The sequence below is a fragment of the Trematomus bernacchii genome, unplaced genomic scaffold (assembly GCF_902827165.1).
Source record: "Trematomus bernacchii unplaced genomic scaffold, fTreBer1.1, whole genome shotgun sequence".
Lineage (NCBI taxonomy): Eukaryota > Metazoa > Chordata > Actinopteri > Perciformes > Nototheniidae > Trematomus > Trematomus bernacchii.
Window position 1 is genome coordinate 5,483,948 of NW_022987648.1, and position 27,976 is coordinate 5,511,923.

The window sequence follows — 27,976 nt, forward strand, 5'->3', positions numbered from 1 at the left end:
TCCATAGGAAAAACATTTTATTGAAAAACATTTTCAGTTTGTAACAGACTGGTGGAATGTGTGTCATTTATCCTCACTTTGAACTTGTTTTAAATTGTCAATGTTAAAACCATTTTTCCCAGCCTGGCCATCTCATACTGCGAGGGGGGGGGGGGGGGGGGGGGACAGGGCTACAGCCACCCGGCAACCATGACATGACTAAAGAAAACCAGGGGGAGAACAAACAATGCAGATATAATACTGTGTTACTTACAAACTGGACTGAAGTTAAATCGTTAACAGAACAAAAAAGAAAAAAAAAGAAACTAATTCAATAAATATTTATGGTACACTTATGGCACAAATATGCAGCAGTCGGTTTGGCAACTTTTTCTCTCATTTTTTTAAAACCAAATTACCATGGAAACAGTGCAAAAGGGGAGGGAGTGGGGAGGACACAGGCTTTCCATCGAGCGCTAGCTAAAATACATAGCAAAAAATTCAAATTTTATACAAAACATCTTACTTTAAGAGTTTATAAAAATGTTTTATTGGGTTCTGGTCAATATTTACATAAGCTATTTACCAAAAAAGTAGTATGCTCTGTTTTACTGAAGTGAATTCAATTTTTTCTGTCGTTTTTTTTCCCATTTACTTTCCTAAAAAGGTGAATAAGGCTATTGTAACAACCCAGGATCCATATACAATACAAACATTAATGTATTTACAGTTTCTTACCTACAGAAGTACGGTGCAAAATTACTGAGTCAAGTGACCAAGGGCTGACCATACGAGCAAGGCATTTTACAGAAGCCTGAGGTGCTTCTCCTAGCCTTTGTGCTAAGACTCTCACAGCATCGCTCCACGTTTCAGAACCGTCAGAACCAAACCTGCTCAACGCTGGGAGAGCGCTAGTCGAGGGGCAGCTAAGAAAAGGACGTCAGATTCAAATAAACTAATAAGATTGTCATATTCTGCCGCAGACAGATAGCAACTAAACAGCCATTTCTTTGTGTGTGTCTTTTTCATCTTTTTCTTAAATACCTGTTCAGGTGTGATATATATGCTTTTTTAATGGTTTCACAGTTTACCTTTGTACTACGGCACATCGTTAAAACAGAAAAGGTTCAAATAATAGGACAAATAATGCAGGAAATAAAAACTAACAGCAGGCTTGTGTGACGTACTTTGCTAGTTTTGTGTCATTTGTTTGTTGTTAAGAACACTTTCCATAGGTGGGTTTTTTTTTCTTCTCAGAATCGATTAAAAAAATAAATAAGAATTGCATATTTGCAGATTTTGTGGCCTCTTAGAGGCACAAACCTCAGATCATACAAGGCTTGGCTTTTCGGTGAAATTTGATGTTCTTCATGAACAAATGGCGATGTGGATGATGGGCTGATGCATGCTCTGTGAAACAGCTTAAGTCACGATTATGATCTAAAGCCAAAGATAGTAATGAATGTGATGCACTGAAATATGGACTTGCTCAACACGTGCACACACACATACACACATGCACATGGAGGTGTGTTTGAGGGGATTGGGTGTTCATGAGAATTATCATTTGGGAGATGCTACACTGAGTGAGTGTGGGAGACACAGCTACTCTGCCCTTGTGTACACCAATGTGAGCTATTTTGGGTGAGTTAGCCCTGCCCCCCCCCCTACCCATGTCCTGTTTCCCAGGACCGAGAGCTCATGAAATACGGGACTCAGCGGGTCGAGAGATATAAAATAATCAAAAACCTAGATTGCATAATGTGCACTTATACCATAATATATTAACATGACTTCTTCCTCCTGTCCATACCGCCTGACAACACCTGTGCTCTATGTGTCTATCGTAAATAAATTCTGCTTTTTATTTGACTTTTTTATGGTTTTTATTTCATCTTTCGTAATGTCCTTTTTTTAAATGTACATCTATATTGTAAAAAAAAATAAGAAAATCAAAAAGATCACAATATGGAAATGCTAAAGGAGATTGAGAAACAGTGACGATGTAAGAAGATGTCCCTGTGCTTTTTTAAATTTTTTAACAAGAATAGGAGAGCACCTGTCACCCTTACTTATCATTGGACCCCGGGGGTAAACAGTACAGTACCTCGAGCTGTTTCAGCCAGCTTCGCTAACCTCAACTACATCTCAGGCCTCTTCTTCACCTCATGTGAAAAACGTCAGTAAGGCGGGTTTTGGATTTCTTATTGCCCCTAACACTTTCCCGTGTGAAAAGCCCAGGTTCTGGAGAAGATGAGGCGAGCCCTCACTAGTAAATCTGACGGGATACAGCTGCTCTCCCATCTCTAGCCATCACTGTGACTTCTGTGAAGAGTGGAGGTACCAGAAAGGGGTTAAAAGTGCTGCTCTATGTATACGAGAGGCCTCCACTCTTCCCAGAAGCCACCTGGGCAGACCTGACAGGCGCCCATTAGCAAGAGAGCGCCTGTGTAATCCTCACTTTTCCTGCTCTGGCCACTCCTGGCCAACTGTTGGGTCACTTGTGTTTGAACGTCACACACGATTTGACAAAGGAAAAGAAAGAAATCTCTCTATCCACATACACCGGGATATGGAAACCAGATACGAGCATAAACAAGATCAGTAAATGTTGACAGTACAATACAAAAGGGAATTTATTTCTCTTGCTTAAAACCTTCATCTAGAAGAAGTGACTTTCTGAAAAACATACGTGGGAATGAGGAGAAAATGGTGTAATCCACACTTAAACCCAAACAGTTCACTGGTGAGACAGTGTGTCTGTGTGTGTGGGTGAATATGTGTTTATGTGATGGTGAGCATGTGTGTGGCAGGGTGATTGGGTGATCTCCATGAGTCAGTCAGGAAAGTCCCGGAGAGGAATCGGGGTGAGAATCCTCGTCCGACTGCTGAACGCAAAGAGTCTCTCCGGCTAGAGGGCATTAAGGGAGGGCGGCCATTTTTGTGAGTTCATGGTCAGCCCGAATTCTCTTGCATCTCCTCCTCGCTTGTTTTTTGTCTCTTTTTCCAAGCAGTAGTCTCTCTTAAATGTGAGGTCAAACATTCCTGCCAGTTCACCTTCCAATCCATACATCCGTCCTTCTGTCCGAGAAAAAGCTGTGCATCCGTTTCACTTTCCGATCCCTCAACACTCAGTTCCTCTAAAATGCTGGCTGCAGTGCACAAAACAAAACCCGGAGCAGCATCGAGGGGAAAAAGAGATGTGTCCTCTATTTCCCAAGAGCCCCCAGAGAGCGGAGGCAGTGGAGGCAGGAGCCTTCTCTCCGGCTCCCTCCACCCGCACAGTCAGCACCGACTGGGACCAAACCGGAGCCACAAGGTATCAGCAATAAAGAAAAAGTAGTGACAAAACATCAGAGACGAGGAGGAGGAGGAGGAGGAGGAGGAGGAGGAGGAGGAGTGGACAGAGAGAGAAAGAGTGATTGCAGGCATGCCGGCGCTGCCAACTAAAAACCCGCTTTTCTGCCCGGGATTGTTCAAGTTCTTCTCTTGCTTTAAAAGTCCCGCCTCAGACCTTGTAGTAGATGTTGGCCGGACTCTGAGGCGGCATCTCCTGCACGATGTAGACCGGGTGGCCGTAGTCGCCGCTGACCTTCTCGTAGTGCGGGCAGAAGACGCTGTCAGCAGTCCTGAGAGGGATGATGATGTCACTGGGCTCCGAGCCGTTATTGTTCCCACCCCCTCCGCCCCGTTTGGGCGTGGCCAGGGTGCTCAGAGACAGCGTGGTGGCGTGCTGCGGCGAGTGCTTGCGGTGCCGCCGCCGGTACTTGAGCAGCAGAAGGACCAGCATGATGATGATGATGATGAGGATGACGCTGCCCGAAGCAATGGCCACGAAGATGGCAGCGTCAGAGGCGATGCCGCTCGAGGACTTCCCGCCGCTGTCGTCGCCGGCGCCTTCTCTGGGTGCTACACCTGGGAGACAGGGGGGAGCAAGGGTGAGTACAGGGAGGACATGCATGTCACTTCTATAAACACAAAATAAATCAGGGTGAACTCAGAAGTAGTTTGTATGCTATGCCATTAGACCGGTTGTCCTGGTTTTGCACTTGGCTGACTCACAACAAAAAGTGAGGAAAGTCAATAATAACAGACGCAAATTCACAACAGCTGTGTCCACTCAGAAGCGTTCATGCATCCACACACACACACACACACACACACACACACACACACACACACACACACACACACACACACACACACACACACACACACACACTCACACACTCACACACACACACACACACACACACGCACACACACACACACACACACACACACACACACACACACACACACACACACACACACACACACAGGGAGGGGCTTTTTTAGGGAGCAACGACTGACAGACCTAGCTCCTGGTCGCATAAAAAAAAAAAATTTGAGAGAAAATGTTTGGTAAGTTTGGAAGTAGGCATGATTTTTGGATTGCTTTGGAAAAGTTCCAAAACTGTAATTTGGTATCAGCAGGTTTCAGATGATCGAATAAACTCTTCAGTTTGAGCTTACTGACGCCTTCTAAGAAAAGGAAGCTGTTTTCCACAGTCTTTCCCCACCTCTCCCTTTCATTCCTCACAATCTTTTCATCAGGCCACAGTGAAGGTGGCCGGCAGCAGCGTGGCTGAGAGTGAAGCCTTCCTATGGAGGGCTTTTGTATAAAGGTCACATTCGATCGGTGCCTATTCAAATTCAGGCGGTGAAGACTGCAACCTTGAAAGTAGGGCGAGCGCAGCCTGATAGGAGATACAATGGCTGAGATACTAAATACAGGCACTTAGATCAATTGCATTCTGAAAGGCATAAAAAGTAACTTCATTTTATAACTAGCAGCCTCAGAGAGACGAAAATAAGAGAGAAATATTTGAGATCATCAGGGGACATCAATTATGGAAGCCGAGCTGGGCTCTGACTCCCTGCGATGGACATTCTGGTTCCCATCCAGCACCTGGGGGGGCGGGTGTGTTCCGTTCTCCCGGGCTGTACCACGTTCCCCCGGGCAGGCGGGATTACTGAGGCTCCCTGTCTGGTTCCTGCTCTCCTGAGGGCCTCAAAGTGCTTCTGCTGTGGTATATGGGGGGAGTGGATACATGATGGCAGGCAGCCCAACGCAGAGACCCTTCAGTTGTTTTACAAGGGGATTACGCTGCCTCAGAAGCACTGCCCATAGCACTCTGACGCCCATGTGCTCGGGATGGAGGGATGAGACATAAAAAAAGCAAGGCAGACGACGGGAAAAGGAGAGAGCAAGGTGCTGATGTCGGCAGAGAGCGGTGCCAGCATGGATTTAACAGGCAGGGGGGGGGGGGGATCTGCATGCTCCACGTCAGTCAGATTTGAAGTGATGCCACGCCCTTAGTGAGCCAGGAGAGAAGGCTGCTCATATAGGCAGGTTTAGGGAGTAATGGACTATGTCATCAGGACAACAACAAAAAGTAACTGCATTCCCTTACAGTTACATAAAAATGATGTAATCAGATTACTGTTCCATTTCAACAAATTGGGGATTACTAGCAGGATTACAATGTTAGTAAGAACTAAAAAGAGCATATAGTGTTTGTTGTAAAGGATCAGATGTTATCTTTTCTCTATGAGCTGTACTGTTCTGTAGGATAATTCTTTAAGTGTGAATCTATCCGTTCATGTGTTCTGTTATTATTCAGTAGGTGAAGCTATATGTTAATGTCTTCTCTTTTATTTATTGCCATTGCATTTGATATTGAGGAAGTAGCCCTCCCAAACCTACATATAGGTGTTTTTGTTCTTTTTTGTTTTGCCTTTCCTGTTTTTTAGTTCTAATCACAGATCGCTGAGGAAATTGCCGGTCAGATTTGCTTCTCTGGAGATTTCTAACTGCAATATAATAGGCCGAGATAAGAGCGGTCTGCACGCTGTCTGAGTTGTGATGTAGAGACAAGAGTGCGTCTGTACTGAGAGCAGGTGGTTTAAAAAGATGGCAGACAGCGATCAGATCATTTTCCTGCAAATGTCACTTAAGCGGCGGGTTAAGGCTGGAACGGGGCCAGCAGGGAGATGCCTTATACGTCCTTGAGAGGCCGGAGATGCCTATCAGTTTTACGGGCAACATTCAATTACTGGCTGATGAATTGCTGACCTTTCTTTCCTTCACTTTCACATGCACACCTCAGTGACTCACGCAGACACACACACACACACATGCTTACTTGGCGCTATCTGCTTTTAGTTAGGCCAAACAAACGCACGCACTAAATGTCAAATAGTTTCGATAAGTCCTTCACTCCATTACCAATTTCCTGGGATTTAAGATTCATGTGTGGGATCTCACCTGGTTTCGCCGGCACTTTGGTGGCCTTGGGAGAGTAGGGTACTCTGGTGGGTACTTTGGGTGAAATAGGGTCAGAGGGATCTGAAATAAAAATACATAAGAATTTAGTTTCATTTTAAGGTTGTTCTTTATGTCAATCATGCAACTCCCAGGGAAACACAATAAAGGGAATTTTGTATGAACATATACAACAATATGTTCCTCCAAATGCTTCAACAGTGTACACTTATTTGACTAGATCCACTTAAAAACAAACAGTTTTTATACATATGGCTCTTCACGACCCAGAAATGACTGTAATCGACTATTAAGACTAGCTAATGGTTGTTTTTAGATTCTGCAATGGGTCCATTTGCTTCTAAATGTATCTCAAATGTCCGTCAGTACCTGTGTTGTGCTTGTAATGATGTGCAGACAGTCACACTAAACGGAGGAGTAATTCCCTGAGCATCTGCTGTTAGAACCACAGCGATGAACCCAAGCCCAACGGTACCGAAAGCACACTAAGTAGAACATTACGTTTAATAAAGCCCCCGAATGGTAGGCAGCTCCTAACACAGGAGGCTCAGATATTGCTCAGCACCTGTTCTCTCCTTCCTCCGAGTGCAGCGGCCATTAATTCCCTGACCTTCAGCCACTCTCAGCAGCACTGGAGCTGGAGCTGACGACCGGCCAACCCCGGGATATAACCACTGTGGGTGGCAGCCGAGCAACTGATTTATGAATATTATCGCTATAATAAAGAACAGTGTCCGACCTGGTGTGGGGCAAACTGTGCATGTGTGTGGGAGTCACACATACAGGGTCATAACTCATGAGAATAACGCCTCTAAACTCAATTTGTGTGCAGAAAGCCTTCTAGTTAGAGCGTGTAGAACAGCAGATGCTTCTGGTGCTTGTGTGTATGCAGGCATACTCAATGTTGTGTGTGTGTGAGTGTGTTTGAGCGCATAAGGCTTCCGCTAGATTACATCTCCTGCCCCCTCGCAGCCCCAGGTGTCATGGAGACGATGGAGCTGTATGCTGCACAGCCTCCTATGACCTTATTAGGGCATTTTCAGAGTCTCGCACAGTTGTGCACAATGTACCGGCGCTGCATTGTGGCAGAATGCGTAAGCCTGCAGGCACTCATGAACCGTAATTCAATAACACAATACTCACTTTGTCCCACTTTCATGATTATCTTCATGGACTTGGTCTTGCACACTCCCCCATCCTGGTTGTCGATGCCATCCATGGTGCCGTTAGATGTAGCTGCAGGAGGCAAAGAGAGAGAGGTTAGAGTGAGCTGTCACTGCCAGCATCTTGTACAGAGGCAGTGCGGGGGGGAAATTGTGTTGCTATATATGCCTCAGTCTATCTCGGAAAAACAGCCATTTCCCAAAGACAACAGAGGCACTGAAAGCCTTCCGCCGAGGCAGGAAATGAGTCATATCCCCTTTAATGAGATCACAATTCACCTGTTCATCACCTCGGACGCGCCACTCCTCACGTCCCCAAAGTCAATTAGCTTGAGTCATTTTGACTGTAATACCTCTAACTGTGCTGATGGGCCTCATGAAGGAGGCAGTTAAGGGAGGTGAGGAGAGGGGAGGGACTGAGGGATGGAGGCAACGCAGGGACGGCCATGACAGCGTCCATTTTGGCAAGCCGCAGGAAATTTGGCGGCGCGTCGTGCATTTGCGCTAACGACACTCCAGAGAGAGGTAGCCGCTCATTAAAGAACACACTTTTGGATTTTTAAAAGCCCCATAAATGCTCAGATCTGAATGCCAAACTGGCTGCCAGGCTTAAAGAAGGAGAACCTGCTGACAACATGAAAACATATATTAACAGGAGGGGATGAGGAATTGTTAAAAATAATAAGAAATAGGGCACTTTTCCAGGAAGGCGGTGAAATGAAGGGAACAGAGGGAGGTGATAAATGCCTCAATAGCCCTTGAATGAAAATCGCTTAAAAGAGCTACAAAAGCACATAAACAGAGGGGGAAACAGCAGTGCTCCACTAAACACCGTGTTTAAGGGACAGGGGCAGATGTCGGGGGGGGATCTCGAGGGGGGTGCAGGACGGCCCACATGTGACAGGAGGAACGAAACGGGCCCGGTGAGCAGATGATGTGAAACTGCACTCTGATAAAAGAAATCTATACACTGAAAAAACTGTAGTAGGTCAACAGATCTCACATAACGGGATTAGATCAATGGAAGCATTCATGTTAAATATTAGGTTCAAGTTAAAAGTATTGCTTTCAACTAACCTAATACAGTTATTTGCCGTTTTTTGTTTCTTCAGTTTACTTGTGTCAAACTACAGATGTGGCCAACACACACAGACCAGATGAAAACTCCCCCCCCCCCCCCTGGAAAGCTCAATCAGCTGCTTTAAATCCATTAGCTGCTGCTCTGCCTCTCTGCTTTTTATCTGTGCTGCCCCCAGAGGTTGCTGGGCAGAACTACAGGGCACAGGGTAGGGGGAGGAGGGGGGGGGGCTTGTGGTCTATCAGGTCAGTAACACAGAGGCTAACGAGCTGCCAGGGCTTAGCAGCTTGGCTTTCTGCCAGCGCGCAGTGGCCCGCATTCACCATACTGACCCCCCCCCCCCCCACCACCTCCTCCCCTCCCCTCTGCTTCCTCTCCAGTCTCTCCTCCTCTTTACCCTCCCAGAACAACACCCCATCATCCCCAGTTTCCACCTCTCCAGGGCGGCCATGCCTTCTTCCCTACACCCCCTTTACCCCTGCACATCTTTTCTTATTTCACAGAGAATTAAATTAAAGTCTTGTAGATTGTATGGAGGGACTGTTACCAGCAAAGTTCAAACACATTCCATTTCAATTTCTTCATATGCCTCAGAACATCATTCTAATTCATAAGGTTATCTTTTTCAGTGTTTCAATTAGACAAACTTTCTTCTACCGTTTTAGATTTGACCTGTTTTAAATTAATATACTGTTTAATTGATGTGTCATATGTTATGTTCCCCTTCGTTCTCCATCAAGGCAGGTGCTGGTGAAACTTGAAGATGTGCTTTCCTTTCTCCTCCTCCTCCTCCATGTTGTCCCCTTTCCTTTTTTCTCCTTCCTTTCCACCCAGCTACCAATCATTTTGATCCGAAACCCCTTTGCTTCAATAAGATGGTGATGGGAGCGGACACAAAGAGCATGTTAACAAGGACTCCCTCCCTCCCTCGCCTCCTCTCTCCCCCTGTCTCCTTCTCTGGCTGACCTATGGCTTTTCAGTGGCGACCGAAAAGCACATTACAGACAAAGCTCCTTAAAGGCTTGTGCTCCTGTGCCCTGTGTGTTTGTGTGCATGTGCATGTGCGTGTGTTCATTTCATAAACCTGTTAGCACAACACACATGAAATTAACAATCCTGCAGGGTGTCATTAACCACCTCGACAATGTGTACTTTGCGGAGCGATCAGCGCGGCCACGGTGCGTTTGGGTTTGAGGCGTCGAGGTGCATGCACGCTCAAAAGCCTGAGAGGTCGGAGTTCACATGGCTGTGAACTAAACAGAAGGTATGTTTATGTCTGTAGCGCCTCCTTCATTCCTGCCTTGTTCTTTCCCTTTGCTCCCTATAAATCCCTTAACACATCCATCAACACTCACAACAGAAAAAAAGAAACATCTTCCTTGCCAAGATTTTTTTTAAAACTACCCACTTGGCTGCAACATTTTCTTGACATTTAAGAGAAGCCAGAAAAAAATCCTTCAATCGGGAGTCATTTTAAACTTTAAATTCTCCTTCCCCTTTAAATGCAGTGTTAAACACACTCACTATGCCAAGGCTGCAGTCCCAGAAAGCCTGACTTGGATTTAAACAGAATGTGATTGTTGAATGGGCTCAGGCTGAATGACTTGGCCCTCCTCGGCCCAGCCAGACGAGGCCAGGCTGACAGACTAGCTGGCTAGAGTTAACCAGCTAATCCATAATGCTGAGGAACACGTTGGAGGAGGCGGGGTGGGTCATACAAGACCCTCACAAATGGATTTAGTCAACTAGCTGGCATTGCAGCATTTAGATAAGACTCACAGGAAGGGAGGGGGGGAAAGGGAGAGATGTGGGGGAGAAGGGGAAAAGGAGAACAAATAGTGAGAAAGATTAACCTACTACTGCAGACTGTGTGACCTCCCAGAGAGAAACAATGAGAGAGAAAATCAGATTTTCCTTCACTATGCTCTCCATCTCCACCGTGAGTTTCACAGTCTATTTTCTCACTAGGACGTAAATATGGGCATGTTGGGGCCGAAGACGACACATGTTCCCATACACATAAACACATTAACGCACTAATGCAAGAGCAGACTCCGCAGCCGGGGAAAAAGGCCATCAGGAAAAATCACTCACCGCCTGTGACAAAGTACCGCTTGAGACCAAAGTGACAGCTTGAGTGGGTCCATACACATTTTTCCAGCACTCTCACACACACACAACTTTAACCTCACACATTGTATGTAGCTTCAAATGGTAAAAGTGTGTTGAGGGAGTGTCCCCACTTTGAGCCAGCCTGTGTGTGTGTTACAGTCACCTGTGAAATTAGCACTAGCATAAATAAAAAAGCACACTCAAACCCAGTGGTGAGCCGTGAGTTTTATACCTCAAACCACAATCCCACCCCTGCTCCGTAAACATACATCAAGTCAGTCCCCCCCACTCCCAACCGCCCTCACCCTCCTTAACTTAATTTACGCTACCTAACTTCATTTTCTGCTGTTTATCAAATGAAGAGAGTAGAAAATCACCCTGCCTTAAAGGCAGCCAATTGTGTGCTGCAATCCACATAAATATGCAGAGCTCCTGCTTTCTACTCATGTAACTAGCAAGATAATCCTACAGATACCTGTGCTAGCATTTAGAGCTAGTTTCAGATTAGCATTGGTAACTGAGCTAACATAGCACTCATAGAGAGGTGTTAGCATTTTTTTCATTTAAAATAGTTAAGCATATGCTTTAATTTCTTGTAACTAGCAAGATAATGCTACAGATAGCTGTGCTAGCATTTAGAGCTAGTTTCAGATTAGCAAAGGGTAGTTGAGCTAACATAGCACACATGAGGTTGTGTCTTTTTTTGTTATTTGAAATAGTTAAGTATATGATTTAATTTGTGGTGGGACAACGTTACGACCTTTTTATGGAATTTTAAGAACGAAGCATTTTCACAAAGTTAAAATAGGAAATGATATCTCGTATCAAGAGGCTTGTAAAGCTTGAAAAATAGACTTTGAAAGCGGGCTTCGCTTAAATTGCTCAATTCTGTGAGTTTAATTAATACACAATGAGCTTCTGCATAAAGACAATGCCTTTCCTTTCATAATGGAACAGAGCTGAGGCATGGCAACAAGAGACTGAAGAGGCAAGAGAGAGAGGAAGAGAGATATTGCACACAGCCAGAGAATTAGAGAATGATTGGATGGACAGAGTGAGGATGTTTCCCCAGAAAGAAAAAGGAACAGAAGAGACAAAGGCAGCTATGATCTAAACTCTGAGCATTAATTGCCATCCATCGTGTTGCTGCGGAGCTGTCGCCACAGCACTGGGGTTACGGGCTGGTTAATACCCCTCACCACCGTGTGCCCTAATCACCCGTGACAGAGGCGCCTCCGCATTTCGGGACCCCGGTGACCCTCAGAAACAGGCCAGAGCAAAGCTGGGTCGCCCGGGATAATCGAAGCTGTCCAAAAACCACTAACCAACATTTAAAATCCATCATTTAAGAACACTTCACTCCATAATTTCAGCAGTGGTTACATTATGATTTAGCACGTCAGAGAGTTTTTAGACACTTTTTAGAAGAGTATAATAATCCTGTCTCCCTTTATCATAATGATAACAAGGTCCCCAACAATCTAATACAGCCATCCTGGATGTATTAGGGTGAATTAAGAACGGATTGTCTGAATCAGACAAATCAGAAAATGCATGAAAGCGCATTTTAAAATGGTATATTAATTGAATGAGTGGAATTTCCCTCTCACAGTATCACACGACAATCAGCAGGGAGTTGACGGGACTATTTTTCTGTTGTGACTGAGGCAAAGGTTGATTAAAATCTTGATGAAATTTCCGCGTGCATGTGTGCTCTGACTGTAAATTCAGCTCGTCCTTCTCTTGCCCTCTTTAGCTCGTCGTCTCTTCCTCTGCCCCCGTTCCCTTTGGCTCTGTTTCTCCTCTCTCTCGTTAGCTCTCTTTAGCTGTCGTCACTCTTTCTGCCCCCTTTCCCTCCTTATTCATTCCTCTCTCTTTTCCTCCTCATCGACCCCTCTCTCTCTCTCCCTCTTTAGCTCATGTAATCATCCAGCTCACTACGTCCTCGCCTGCAGGCCGTGCTGCCACAAACAATCACATCAAACTCATCTGCTCTCAACTGGAGCAGCATTGTGCTTTCAAAAAGGCACACCGAAGTACACACGCATGCACAAAATACACAAACGCGCCCACGTGTAGTCACAGTGACAGATATCTGCAGATATACAGCTGTGCACGCAAACTCACAATATGCAGTTTGCAAACCCACACACACACACTTACACATGTATCCGTCTTTTTCTTGCCCGTCTGTCTTCTCTTCATGATAGTACAGGAAGAGACAGGCAAGTAGTGAGGTCTGATGTTGCTTCAATGGATGGGTTTGATGTGTGTGTGTGTGTGTGTGTGTGTGGGGGGGGGGGGGTTGAAATACTCATCTAATCTAGGTCTAGCCTTGGCACAATACTCAATGCAAGGCAGCGCTAATCCAATTGGTTGAGACTCAGATCCGTAGCATTGATGTGGGGGCCTTGGCCATTGTGAGAAGTAATGGAGGATTAAACGCCGGTTAATTAATTACGTATCGAGTGCTCACTCCAAAAGACTAATGAATTCCTCGCCGTGAACTTTCTGAGGCTGTGTCACACTGATGGATCTTGGACAGGACTACTGGAGGGGGGGACGGACAAATACACACACACAGAAGATGGAGATGCTTTGAGGTGGAGCTGCACAGGGCAAGTCAGGCCAATATGTATCTTTTATTCCCTTCTGCCACGGAGACACACGCAGTTATAGGCAGAGATTCACACATTGGCTCACTGCAAGGTAGAAACAACCACAATCAGACTGATTCCACCCACACACACACCTCTGCGCATTCCTCTCATTCTCTCTTTTAGTTGTGTGTGTTTGTGCTTTACTGCTGCTGTTTGCCCATGCAAAGCTGGAGCTTCACCAAGCGGCCGATTCAACACAAAAAGGCAACATACGCCACAATGCAGCTGCAGAGGGCTGTTCAAAAGCTGCAGCACTGGAGCCAGAGCTAGCCAAGGAGAGGCAATTAATAGCAAAACGTGACATATGCCGATGGAGAAACAGCTCCCTCTCCCCTCTTTGGGCTACACATTAGCATTTTGGGTAGATGTGAAGGAAGGCGGGATGACTGAGAGGGGGGTGTGAATGTCGATGGAAAAGGGAATTTGCAAGAAGTGCAACATTTGAATTTTCCGACCCTTCTTTTAAAGTTCCGAATTGAACTTTCGCACAGCTCTTTCTGTTCCAACGTGTCGACTCGGCATGTTGATGGAGATGAGAGGTTTTCAACGTAAGGCGCTGGGAAATGGAATATTCTGGTCTGCTAAAGCAGTGCCACAGAGAGAAATAGCTTCTGTAGATGTAAAGTGAAAACGACTGGATGTACCCGTATGTGTGCACAGAGACGCTGCTCCATCTCCAGCCTCCTGAGGAACAGTGTGTTATCAGTGTGTGTTTGCCCTCACCCACGCACCCAGCACATGCACCCCTAAATGTACCCGTGCTGCTCTTTCTTAGACATGTTCTTCATTAACCCAAACTTAACCCTGTCTTCTGATTGCGATCCACCACAGTGTGATCACGTTCAGCCGCAGGAGCGCTGGCAGAGCTCCGGGAGAACCAGAGAGAGTAAACACCAGCCCCGGCTCATCAATAATTAACTGCAGCGTTTGGGAGGGAGAGGAGCGGAGGGCGATGGTGTCTGGCTCAGAAGCCTTTGTAGTCCTAGCACACACACACACAGACACACACACACACACACACACACACACACACACACAAACCACATCTGATGGTTTGTCAGGCTCCTGTGTATGTGGATGCATGCGCTTGCTTGCTTGCACAGGTGTCTTAGTCCCATATATTCTTTATTTTCCATCTAAATTCAATGTGAGCCTTTGTAAAGCAATTAGCGCGCTGTTACTGCAATCAGCTGCACTGCTCCAACATAGTTACTTGTCTTACCTGCAAGACCACAAAAGCAGCTGTTAGACTCTTACACAACAGGAGTAGCCCCCCCATGCAAATATCCTGCAGCTATGACACATTGGTGACAGAGCAGCCTCTTCTGCTTGTGTAGTTTGAAACTGACTGAGGTAGGACTGACTGAGAGTAATGCGTCTGTGCTTTTTCTAACAGCTGTTTGACTGATCTCTCTGCGGGACTTCTGTGGAGCTCAGAGGAACATTACATTCACAGGAGTCTGCTTCTGCGGACGGTTTAAAGTGGGACATATACCGTACAATACAATTACCTTGTGCATTTGTTTTGCTAAATTCAACTTCCTCTTCCCGCAGACTGTTTGGAGTCAGTATTTCCTGCTCCTCTTTCCTCCTCCCTCAATTCTCTTTTCTTCCCCGCTTCCTTCTCCTCACTCAGAAATATGGCCTTCTCCTACTGTGACAGCTCACAGATGGCCGTGGCAGAGCCTCACAGATGGTCCTATCTGCGGCACACCCCCTATCAGCGCCACACAGATGGTTCAGTCCACCTCCCATGTTTCAAACCAGGGGGCCGTCGCTAAAACCCGATCAGAACTTCCTCCCAGGGCGACGTTAGTACATCACAGGCAATCAGCCGCACCTGCACCACGACAGAGTGAGCGCTGCGGTCTGAGTGCATTAAAGATTCACTCTCTGACAGGCAAAGTGTTTCCTACAACTTGGAATGGTCTGGCTTTAATATTCCCATTGTCTATTTGGATCTTTCTCCAGGCTTGATTTATGCAAGAAGCAAATTCCATAAGGAACATCTTTAAGAAGAACAGAATTCCTTTGAATGGACTTTGAGCATACCTTGAAATGGACCTAAAATGTTTACTTATGTGCTCAATAAAAAAAGGATTGTAATCATACAGGATAGCTTCTATCTGCCAATTAAGCATTGGTGACTTTCCCCTCAACCCAAGACTCATGTACTTCAGTTTACTTCCTGTAAATCTCAGTGTCCATCAACCACAGAGACTGATCAAATGCCTGATGCTACAAAACTGAGTGTTGAAAGCATTACACCCAGACTAATGTCCCACCCTGTCTTTGACCAGTTATCCACCAGAAACAGAAAACCCCACAACAAAGTCCACCATAAATTCAGTGCGTCACTAACACCGGGTTCTTCGACCTTGCCGAACTGTTCCAGGCTGTTTTCCCCTTCAATTATGCAAAGCCTAATTTATTGCCCCCTCAGGCAGAGACATGTACTTACAGATGATGTAGTAGTCCTTCCCTCTGAAGAACTCCAGGCCCCACAGGTTGGGGCTGAACTCCTGGAACTTGAGGGTGAACTTGACGTCCTGGTCGGGCTTGACACAGTTGAGGAGCGGCGTGTCGGCCTTGGTGATGGTGCAGCTATCCTGCTGGTCCCGGGGCACCATGTACACCTTGAAATACTCCACGGCATCATTCATCCCGGCTTCCGAACGGGGGCACACAATGTCCAACTTATCCCCGATCTGGGGGTACAGCACCACGCCTTGGCCCGGCACAAATCTGAAAGGAGAGGAGGGAAAGAGGATATTAGTAGGCTGCAGAGAAACTGATGATAACTCATCCATTATGCATTGCTGATTGGAGTGTTTGCCATTGAGCCTCTCTCCATATCTTTCAACAAAAAAAGAGAAGTCAGCTTAATTATTGATGTGGTAATTACTGATTGGGTCCATTAATGTTAGATGATGACGGATGATGGTGGGATGTGTGTATATGTGTGCATGTGTTGCAAAGTGACCCCGTATCTGAGGATGAAATCACAGCTTTTTCTTCAGCATTGTGACAGCGACGGAATAATTAACCGGATAAATGAGGAGAAGGCTTCCCGGATGCCAGGGAAAAGGCAGAAACGGCGTTGGCATACAAAACAGAAAATTAAAAATCCCGGACTGGGTGAGGCAACATCATAAACAGGAAGAGCTGCAGAAACACAGATGGACTGCAGGGCTTTGTTTGTGCGTGCAGTTGTATTTCCCTAAATTCTTCCCAAAAGTAAAATAATGTCGCCATTTAGTCTCCGAGCGCTGAGAGCCCCCGCAGCATGATTGCACACACACTCACACACACACTCACAGTTGGAGCTCCAGTTGGAGGTGAAACCTTGTATTTATCTGCTAAACCAATTTGCCCCCACGCTTGAATACAATTTGAAGTGTTAACCGTGGAGGCCCTGGAGGCTTTTTAGAGCATACTGCTGCAAGTAAATAGACAGGAAAGCATTGCACATACTGACTACTGAAGATGATGGGGATATCTATGGGAACCATTTTGGTTTATTGTGTCGATTCCATGTATGTGTCTGGTGGGGGAGAAGAAGAAAATACCCCATTGAACAATTAACTGATCAATCAAAAATTATATTGTGCAGATTTATAAACAGTCAAAGTATTTAAAAGTTTCATCTATATTGTCCGTTCCTTGGTGCTATATCTAACCAAGGCTTGTTTTGTCTGAAAAACAGTTCAACTCTATCTTTCCAATTGTATAAAGGAGAGAACATCATCAAATCGTCACATTTGAGCGGGTGGAACCAGCACAGGTTTGACATATAATGCTTGATAAATGACCCTTAATTATTTACAAGTTGTACCTTCTGATAATTGATGAGGTTTGTTTATTTATTTCCCTCACAAATCTCCATCCAGCCATACATAAACACATACTGTAAAACAAATGTTTAAGTGTGGGCTGCCTGGCGTCTCGAGCTGGCTTCTTTTCCTGGAATAAAGCACATTAGAGCCTATAAGATCTTCTCATTACAAAAGCAATGAGACTGAAAACAGCACACTCTCCTGCTCTGCAGCGTGAGGCTTTTACTCGCTTCTTTTTTTTTCTGACTACAAAGAGAGCCACCGCAGGGCGGCAGGGAGCCTCCACACAGGGGACGGGTGGCAAGGCACAGTCGATTCATAATTAACAAAGAGCACTAAATGAAATAGCGGGGGGGAAAATCCAACGCATAATCGGTTTTATATATATAAACAAGCCTGGGATGCTAGCTATGACAGAAGCATGTTTTTTCTCTCATCTCTGTCACACACTCTTTCAAATGATACAGTCACACACATTATTTCTCCTTCCTCCTGCAACAGCATGCATCATCTTCCTTGCTTCCGGCTTGAGCTCGTGCACGAGTTGGTTACACACACGCGCAAGCTAACAACGCGCAAGCTAACAACGTGCAAGCGCGGCGGTTAACTAGGCTGAGTGAATATTTTCTGCCCCCTGGGGACACACTCAGCGGTGGCACAGTGTGTCCAGTGACGGACCCAGAGATGGGGAATGTATGTCCATGCATCGCAGCGCCATCTGGCATCATCTTATCATGTGAGTGTGTGTGGGGAGGGCGGGGGCGAGAACTAGAGCACAGAGAGAGGAAAGGTCCTTAGAAAAGCCTAAGGGGGGGCTTCACTTCTATGCACACACTGTGGAGCTGAAGGTGTGTGCATTAACCTTGTGTGTACGTGTGAGCACGACTGCAGGCACTCACTCATGCGTGCTAGTGTGTGTTTATACAGCGGTGAAAGCATGCGTGCATGTGTGTGTGTGCACGTTAGCATGTGTGTGTAGCACAGCACGTGGTGGTCATTATTTATCTAGCGAGGTTCATCTAAAAGTGCTTCAGTACTCGGTAATGACAACACAACAGCAGATCTCTATCCTCCTTTATCGCCCTTTCCCATCATGCTTTGCACATCAGGATCCATGAGTGTCACAGTCCTGAGCGTTCAGGTGATTATGTTAGAAGTGATACCTGAGTGAAGTAGGAAAATGTATATCATACAAACATGTTATTTATGTAAAAAGTAACTGTAAGTGGGAATTTTTTTTTTTATGTAAAAGCACAATATTTTTAAGTAGAAGTACAATGTAGCAGAAAATGTAAAGTACCTCAAAATTGTACTTAAGTACAGTACTTGAGTACATGCACTTAGTTAGATTCCATCACTGTGCATGATTTATCTGTGTTATTTTTCTCCTTTATTAAAATAATAACCTGTCTGTTTGCCGGACACACGGTTTTATCATTAGTTACAATACTGATTATGTTGGTACACTATTTTATATAAAGAATTATTTTCAACTCCCTAAAAGAGAAAATGTTTTAAACTTAAAGAGTTCAAATGTGACACACGCCCAGGCCAACACCTTCTGTACAAGCAAACATAGTGAACAAGTGAATCATCAATAATCTTTCCCATGACACATTTCACCAACACCTTCCTGACAATACCAGGGAACTGCTGCTCTGCTAGCATGAATGCTATCACTGCTACAAGTGGGCGACCAGTTCAAAAACATGACGAAGTGTACACAAAGCTAACACACCAGCCTAGCTGCATGACACACCCACACAAAAACAACACAGGGAGATTTCATGTCAGAACAACCGATACGGTATCATAATCTCTCCTGTTCTTTTCAAAACTGAGATCTGCCTTAGCCAGGGGGGGAAACAAGAGCATCCTCTCTATTACACTGTATGTAAGCCAGCTGATTTACAGAGCTAATAATGAGAGCATTCAATAACTGCTGACAAAGACCAATACAACCGTTTGAGTGTGGTTTTAAAGAGGAGCTGCCAGGAGGCTGATTGAGGGCAAATATGAGCTATTCTGGATGGTCTCAGAGAAAACCCAGAGACAGGGAGAATGTCCCGTTGGACCCTCATTCATCACCCCCCCCCCTCCCCCTGCCCTGCGCTGTGCGATGACACCTGGCCAATGGCACCATCAGAAGCTAACAGCAGGTACACAAGGTCACGCTGCACATACTGCAGATAGCAGGGAGGGGCAGGAAGCATATAGGAACCTGACCCCCTATCTCATGATTGTTAATGCATTTGACCCCCACTCCCACCCTGCTTTAAGGCACACTTGCCCCCTCCCCTAAAAAGCATTCTTTAGTAAACTCCCCCCTTCATAAATATTCCTGAAGCAAAGAGCCTTTATCTCACAGAGGTCTGTCTTTAAACACATGCATTCACTGTTGGGAACTGGTTAAATACAACTAGCACACGGATTGATAGACTATAGGTAGAATACAATTAAAGCCCATAAAACTCTCTTACTTCAAAACAGTCCGTCAGTCCAACATCAACTAAATAAAAAGAAATACAAATATTTAAATTTAGAAAAAATAAATGTTTAGATCATGAAAATTGTATTAAATGATTGTGTGTTGCTGCTAAGTTTACTTTCACGTCCTCTGATCACAGTGTATCCCTCTACCTGCCCCCCACCCAGCTCCACCTCTGACCCCACCAGCCACAGGTGCCTCTCTCCTCTCAGCGTCAGTCAGAAATAAACCCTTTTATACTATTGAGAGGCTTTTCATAATGAAACGGCAAAATCAGACAGCTGCAATTTTCTCCGAACAAAAAGCCCTTGCCGCTTTTCTTGGAACGGGCTTTTTAAAAGCATGGACTGTGATTGCTCTTTAGTGGAGGTCCATGGCTGCCTTTGTGAACATGACTTTCACATTCACATGGATAATATTATCTTTTGTGAAATATGGAGCTGTCCATTTCAGGTTTGAGGATACTTTAAAACCATGTAAGTGAAATGCCAAACCCGCGGCCTGAGACTGCAGCCCTCTCCACCTTCAACTGTCTGTTCTAGTGTGTGTGTGTGTGTGTGTGTGTGTGTGTGGTGTGTGTGTGGTGTGTGTGTGTGTGTGTGTGTGGTGTGTGTGTGTGTGTGTGTGTGTGTGTGTGTTGTGTGTGTGTGTGGGTGTGGGTGTGTGTGGGTGTGAGTGTGTGTGGGTGTGAGTGCGTGTGTGTGAGGAAATGTTTGGGGCAAAGGAAAGAAGCAGCAGGAGGACTGTACTCCTACTTCCTGAGGTTATGACCGCTGCAGTCAAAAAGACAACAACAAGTAAAGTTAGATCTCTCCTTCCTTCTCTCTCTCTGTCTCCCCCCCCCCTTTTTTATTTAGACCTCTCCTAGGATTTGTGACAAAACAGCCGCGGTGGTCTCCCCCGGTTGTAATCCTCCGGTACGATCTCCCCTCCGTTTCTCTTCCTGTGGCCCCAAAGTTATGAGAAGACAAAGTAATATGATGGAGGTGTGTGTGTGTGTGGGGGGGGGGGGGGGGTATTTTACTACAGATCAAGAGCAACTGTGTGACTCGGAATCCCAGCTGCAACGCAAGGACTCATTAAGGCGGCAGACAAAGAGGCCGAGTGAGGGTTAATCCAGCCGCCATTCTTCACAGCGCCCCGGCTTTCGCCCTCTGTCGGCCGAGGGGGGGACGAGGGTCTTTTAGGACGCCTGTCGCCCCTGTCGTCGTCGTCCCCCCCTCTCCTTGCCCTCTCTCTGGTTCTGTCTCGCTACCTTTCATCCAGTAATCCAGGCCTATGGGTTCAGAGCAGGCCTAGACATAATTACCCTGGTCGCCCCCAGGGCCCTGACACTATCTCCCCTCTCTTTCATATTCCTTCACTTCCTGTTCTTTTTATTACACAATCTTAATCATCACTGGACAGGAATCATTATAAAAAAGCCACCTCTGTCACCCCGGATGTGCAGGATTTCACTTTGACTCACTGAAGAAACTGACTTTAATTAAATGTATTATGACGTCAAATGTCCTGCATTAGGTCAGTTGAAAGCAACAATATTAAGTTGAACCTAATATTTGTTATTTAAACTTAATATTAATGCTAATACAGTTATGTGAAATATGTTGACAATATATTTATTAAAGTTCCGTTTTTTCACTGCTGCTTCCATTTGAGCTCTCCGCCTGATCGATGAGGCTAAATTAAAGCAACTGATCCTTCTATCTCTGAAAAAAGGAAGACAGGACAAATCAGAGCGACTGCATGGCTTTGGAAAGGAGGGATAGTTTGAGGAAGAGGGGGGGGGGGGGGGGGGGGGGGCGACATTACATTCAGCACAAGGCCTCGTCAGTCATTCATGATGGACCTGCATCTCTATGCATCCCCCCCCACCACCACACAGCCCCCCTGTGCATTCACAAATAGGACCCACAGAGGTGCCCCCGTCACTGCCCGGTCACAAAGGGCCTTTGGGGGCTTCTATGTAATCTCTTAATGAACTGCAGTGGAGGAGAGGGAGCGCTCCTTTTTACATAAACCATGTAAAGCAGGCCTCGCTTTTGTTTCTCCCTCCCAACTACAACATGGATTACCAGGAGAAGGAGGTGTGTGATGTGTGTGTGTGCGTGTGCGTGTGCGTGTGCGTGTGCGTGTGTGTGTGTGTGTGCGTGTGCGTGTGTGTGTGCGTGTGAGTGTGTGGGAGATTCAGAAGGGTGAGGGGAGGTGGTGGTGGGGTCATTGTTTTTTTTCGTAGTAGTAGGTTCATGCACAAGGGCAATAAAGTAGTAAGGCGCAAACAACAATAAGGTTTAATCGACACAGCCGTGGGCCCCGTGGTGGGTTTTATCTTCCACACACACTTAGTACACACAGTGTGTTAGAGAGCCTGGCTGTTTCTTTATCCTCTCCCCCGGCCTACACACACAAAGGCATTAGACTGGCCCGCAGCCTTCACATTTCTAACATTCATCCTTCCTTGAATAGTCAAAGAGGAGACGAGGAGACGAGGAGGACGAGCTGGAGGAACGCGCAGAGGTTCTGGAGCGTTCTGCTGACCTGCTGCAGAAACATATTCACGCACGGGGGTTCTCTGTTACCAGGGGGGAGCGGGCGACACACGGGCAGGCATGAGGACTTTCAACAAGCAGTGAAAAGGGGATGATACACTCAGGGAAGTCATTCATCACACTGTAACTGTGTGGAAAATGAGCGGCATCTTAATCTCAAACTTTAACTAACTTTCTTACTTTTTCTAATGCAGGGGCGCAAAGTGTAAAAATACATTAACTTCAATTTTCACAACTTTCATGTATAAATGGTATATTTACAAGGCAGGGGGATAACTTAACCTTCTATAGTTCCAACTTTAGTTTGTATGGTGGTGTGTCAGTTCAGATGGTCAGGAGGATTACTACACAGCTGTGGAAATGAATGTAAAATCATCACATTCAAAGTAGTTTTGATCATATCCAGATACCGGTGACTAAATGTTTTGTACCTTTGTAAATACAATGTGATCTGGAAGTTGTAATGTACATGTGTAAATAATAAACTGAGGCATAAAAATGTTGAATTTCCACACATTCTTCTTAAGAAATGTCTAGAAACAAAGTTCATTGAAAGTGAACATTTTCAGAATGTACTTTATTGCACTAAAACAAAGGGAAGAATTTGGAGTTGTGGTTATTTAAAGGATATTGTGCTATGATTTTACTGGTCCGGCCAACTTGAAATCAAATTGGCCCCTGAACTAAAATGAGTTTGACACCTGTTCTAATGAGTAATAAAATAACAACTTTATATGAAATGTCCCAAATATGTTGAGAAAAAGCTGAGTTGTATTGCAGCCAGAGCACTTGAACTACCAACTGAAGCTATTGTCCCCCCTGTGCCGTGCTCCAAACCAGTATTAGCTCCACAGGAAGAGGTGAGCGGTCAAACAATGATATCACTCTCTGGCCTTTTACCTCTGAACTCCTCACCCACCCAGACAGAACGCAAAGAATGCGCACAGGCACACACTAATTCCGTGGAATGCCCTCTGCATTGGTGGCAGCCCGGGGCCTGAATACTCTCCCCGAGGCTGGACCATGTTCCCCTTTTGGGTTCTGTCCTCCTTTTACAAAATCAAGAGTGAAATGACACAAGAGCTGCAGCTCCAACATCGAGACGTTCTCTGAGACGTTTTCTAAAAGCACAAAATGAGTTGATCCCTATAGAGAAAACAACCTTTGCCAGGAAGCAAAAAAACACATAGCATGACATTTAAAAAAGGACATTTGCTGTGAACTACTTTGCATTGGCTTCACACTGAGATCTCTCGACACGTCGGATTCAAGCAAATGTTTCCTGCTGAAATCAATGTGGGGTGTTTTGTCTCACTGTCTCTCTAATAAGGCCAAATGGTCATCAAATGGCTCTACAGCAGAACAACAAAGAACTGACTATACAACACACGGCAGCATAGGGCCATTTGGGCTGAAATATATGTGGGTAAAGTGAAAACCAAAACCGATATTAACCTTTAAAATATGCCTGTCTGTCTAACAATGAGCTAAAGTATAATGAGTGCGTCACCGATGAGATTCAGACACCGCGGGACACAGATGGCTGAGGCAGTCAAGAGGCTAGAAGGCCGAGTGCTTCATGCAGAACACAGATCAGTGTGTCCCGCAGACCCTCCACTCAAATACATGGCGCAGACGTGGCCCCAGTGCGCACAAGTTAGCGTTCATTTCCAGCAGTCAGCCTGCAGGCCATGCAACAATAGACACCTGTTAGACGATCATAACGTCTCCATTGTGTGCATTTCTGAGAAGGGAAGCAGAGAGGGGCTTTCTGGGCTGTATCGGAGCCAAAAGCTGAATTATTGAGCGAGTTGGAGTTTGGCCGTGACGAAACGGCCACAAAGAGGGGCGCCCCCCGCCGGGCTGAGAGCAGGGGTGTAGAGGAGGAGAAAAACACCTTTTTATTCGAATAAAAGACTTTTAACCGCCTCTCTGGGCCTGTTGGAATATTCAGGAGGCACATGGAGTGTTTAGATTATTGTACATTGGGGAACAGGCGGGGAATAAATGGAGCCCGTGTTTGTTTGCTTTAATTCATATTAATCTACACAGCAATGGTCATAGCCAGCGCCATATAGATAGAAGGTCATAGCTAATGCACTATTTTCTGAAAATATACTCACAAGTGTATGAGACATCCTGAAATGTCAAACCCGACACTTTTACATGCAGGATTCTGACCGACAGTGAGAATGTCTGGATGTCTAGAGCCATAAGTATGCGCACGGCGGTATATTAAAAGGTTGTGCGTCACCTTACATATTTACAGTATAATATACTTTGCTCAATTGATTATTTAATTGTACCCAAACAACGTGTTGGACACCGTCACCAGAGCTCCAGAGGCCCGGCGGGGCGCCCCGGCTGCTCCATGAAGCCTCCACCCCGTCACGTAAAGCACAACGAGGACCCATTCCTCTCCAATCTCATATTTATATTATCTTCAATGCTGGGGATAAAAATGATATCCAATATTTTATCCAGTGGAAACTCAACCGCATGAATAAACAGGCCTGCTAATGAGCTCAGTGCAGCTTAAAGCTCTGCTATTTTTAATTGATTCAGACCTGTTACAGTCAGATATGAATTATAGTAGTACAAGTTGTTATTGACCGAGGAAGCGATGCGTAAAGTTACCTTCACAATTAATTGTCTAAAAACTATCAAAATCCAATCAACAAATATAAAGAAATATGCCAATAAACAAAGAATAACCGATGGATCGCACACACTACCGAGCCGTGTGTATGTGTGTGTGTGTGTGTGCTGCCTCCATTACGCGCGACCGAGCGGGCCCTGTCCACTGCGCGTAAATATTCCCACACAGTAAATCTACCAGATTAGATGTAACGCCATACTCAGAGCTAAATACAGTTTTCTTTATCTTGACAGGCGTTTAGGGTGATGTGTTTATCATGTATGGTAAAGCGTGACTTAGTATCCTAACCCCGATGCATCTCAGAATACAAACTCCGGAGTGAAGCTGCAGAGCGGGCACGGATCGATGTGAGATGTTTTACAGATCATTAAGGTTCTGTGGGAAACTCGGCATACTCACGACCCACTATAAACTGTTTTTATTTCTGACAAAAAAAATGTCTCGATTTCAATAGATCGTTGTCGTGGAAAAGTATTGTGAGGATAAGAGGCAAATAATCATTTACATTTAAAATCACGCTCCTATGAGAGCTCTTTGTTTCACTTAATGTATGCTGAATGTAAGAGTGGCTTATGTTTAACTACCCCATGTTAACTCGTGCTATTTTACCCATATAGGCAATGGGCGGCGGGGAAAGCAACATTCAATTGCATGATTTTTCAACCGAGTCTGGCACGAAATGCGCCGACACACGGGAGAGCGCTCGGCACCGCGGGGGCCAGCAGCAGCTCGCGCGGCTTGTGTTCCACTTACTTGGTATTTGTTGTGTTCCAGTAGATGGACTCCAGGATGATCGCCCGACACAAGTCCACTTTGAAGGCAATAAACAAAACTCCGAAATAATATCTCCACATCGAGTCCCCCATGGTTAGCCTGCGCGCACAATCCTTCTCGAATATGTCCACAAAAAAACAAATCAAGCGCTCCAGAAAAAAAGGCTGACCGTGGCAATTTCTTCAGTTTATATCCCGATCCAGAGGAGATGCGCAAACCCAGATCAGAGCATCTCCAGAGGAGCTCCAAAAAGCAAAGGCGCACGGCAGTAGTTCATTCAGCGGCAGCGGGTGTATATTCTCCCCTGTTCAGAGCGCACACTTCTCCGCGCTGAAATACATCCCTCACAGAGAAAAAAAAGTAGTGGGCCAGGCGGCAGATGGAAATCAATAAAAAATATAAATCCCCCTGCGTAATAGTCCAGCAGTGCACGCCAAAATCCAAATCAGCAGCAGAGAAAAGGACAGAGAGGCTGGTGCTGGAATGGAGAGATATTCTCCTTCAGATGCTGCTGGTGGTGGTGGTGGTGAGCTACAAACTGTGGGTGACAGCAGCAGAAAAATGAGAAGGGCAAAACAATGAGGTCGGATGGTCTAAATGAAAAAAATGGTAAAATATGAGAATGAAAGAAATCAAAGGAGCTGTAATGGAAGTTCTCATACTAGAGGTTCCCCCAACAAGTGCCGCGGCTCGGTCCTGCAGATATCGTCCTCCACACGGCCGCACACAGCGTAGCGATGATGCCTTAGTGCTGCTCCGAAACCTGGATGGAAAGTAACTGCGAGCTGCCGAGACTGGGAATATTTGGTGGAGCAGGCCCCGCCCCCCGCCGCCGCTGATTGGTCCCAACGGCGGGGAATTCAGTAGGAGCTCTGCTGTCAGTCAAGCGCGACAACTGGTTCAGCACGGTGACTAGTGGTGAGCGAAATGTGGAGGAAATACAGCCGAATCCTACTTAGTTAACTAGCAGGTGGATGAATATCAATCTGAAAATGTCACTTGTGTCTAATTATGACATCATAAAAGTGTAAAAGCATATTAGGTAGTCCAATAATACACAAAAACAATAAAGGTGCATTTCACTTCGATTAAAACATAGCTAACACTACAGAACAGCAATTATATGTGTACTTCTTATAAAAGCATAAGGGCTCTCAAACAACGCATAACGTGTTTATAGTTTCTGTAAATAGTCCCATAATGAAAACAAAGAGACAACATTGGGTCCCATAAGGCTCGCGCACAGCCATGTATGGAGCCACAGTGCTGCGCGTGTCTCCATCAGAGCACTGCAGCGCGAGCTCTTCCGAAGGGCACGAGCGCCCACTAGCGGGAAAGACATCTCGGAGACAGATGAGGAAATACAGAAAACAATAGATATTTGACATCTAAATGTAATTTAAAAATAACAGAACTGCTTGCATTGATGTTTAAAAAAGTACAACATCAAACGATGAAGTGCCTATTCTAATTAAGAGCTATTTTATCGTCAAGCCCACGTCATTTTAAAGAGAAATCCACTTTATTTAAACTTTTTAGAAGTTTAAAAAGTATGGCAGTATTTACAGGAGTTTTTCCTTGACCACCACATTATTTAATTATTATTTAGGCCTACAAGATGTCCTGCACAGGATTTCCGAACAATTAAAACGTTGTTTTAAAGTTCTTTCAAAGCATAATTGAGACGGCACACATTGACACTTTCTACAAACACTCTACTTTTAGTCAATGGCCTCTAATTTGATGAGCACTCACACACCTCTGCAGTCGTAGATTACAGGTCCCTGAAAGCACCATGTGAAGTTATGACACTGTTTAACGACTTAATTCGATCAGGCTTTTTCCAGGCGGCCGCTGTGGATTGCGGCTGTTTGCTGATCGTCCGGCTGATATTCACCGCAGACTGTGTTTATTGCAGCAGCGTGAACATCTCATTAATTTAATTCTGCGAGAGGAAAAGGCAACTATATTAGATTAACAAGACTGGCACGCGGCTCTGCGAACGGGCCCATACAGTTATCTAGGATGTTTACTCATTGACCTAAAGAAAACAATGCCATTTATAGAGTTTCAGAATGTGTCTACATATTTTAAAGATAGTATTTTATAACTGTGTGAGAACTTGATAGTGTTTTTGTTTTCTCTACACACCAACGTTTAAAAGTGGCTGAATAAAAAAATAACTAATATGCCCGTTCTTGAAGCTATTTAATCATTGATTTAATTTGAGTAAATATGCGCCTCTTCTGTCGTCTGTACTAACGCATCTCTTAAAGTAACTAATTTCCCCATAATGTTATCTTTATATTTCATGTAAATTATGGATTTGTTGTCATCAAATGTGTTGTTT

The 27,976-nt window shown here is 45.2% G+C and overlaps 1 protein-coding gene across 1 annotated transcript; it reads right to left on the reverse strand.

Annotated features, from left to right (window-relative positions):
• efnb2a (ephrin-B2a) lies at positions 1–26,381 on the reverse strand. The gene is made up of 6 exons (XM_034134408.1): positions 26,289–26,381; positions 25,606–26,164; positions 15,782–16,065; positions 7,451–7,543; positions 6,290–6,370; positions 1–3,894 (listed from the first exon to the last, which is right to left on the reverse strand). The coding sequence occupies exons 2-6, from the start codon at positions 25,716–25,718 to the stop codon at positions 3,488–3,490; spliced, it is 978 nt and encodes a 325-aa protein (XP_033990299.1). The 5' UTR covers positions 25,719–26,164; positions 26,289–26,381; the 3' UTR covers positions 1–3,487.
• Positions 26,382–27,976: the final 1,595 nt, after the last annotated feature.

What these genes read in the sequence shown, in the direction of transcription:
- efnb2a (XM_034134408.1), bottom strand. Translation starts at nt 25,718, where the DNA reads ATGGGGGACTCGATGTGGAGATATTATTTCGGAGTTTTGTTTATTGCC. An exon ending in TGGAACACAACAAATACCAA is followed by an intron (nt 16,066 to 25,605) that starts GTAAGTGGAACA and finishes CTCTCCTTTCAG; the next exon opens with ATTTGTGCCGGGCCAAGGCG. An exon ending in AATCATGAAAGTGGGACAAA is followed by an intron (nt 6,371 to 7,450) that starts GTGAGTATTGTG and finishes TTTTTATTTCAG; the next exon opens with ATCCCTCTGACCCTATTTCA.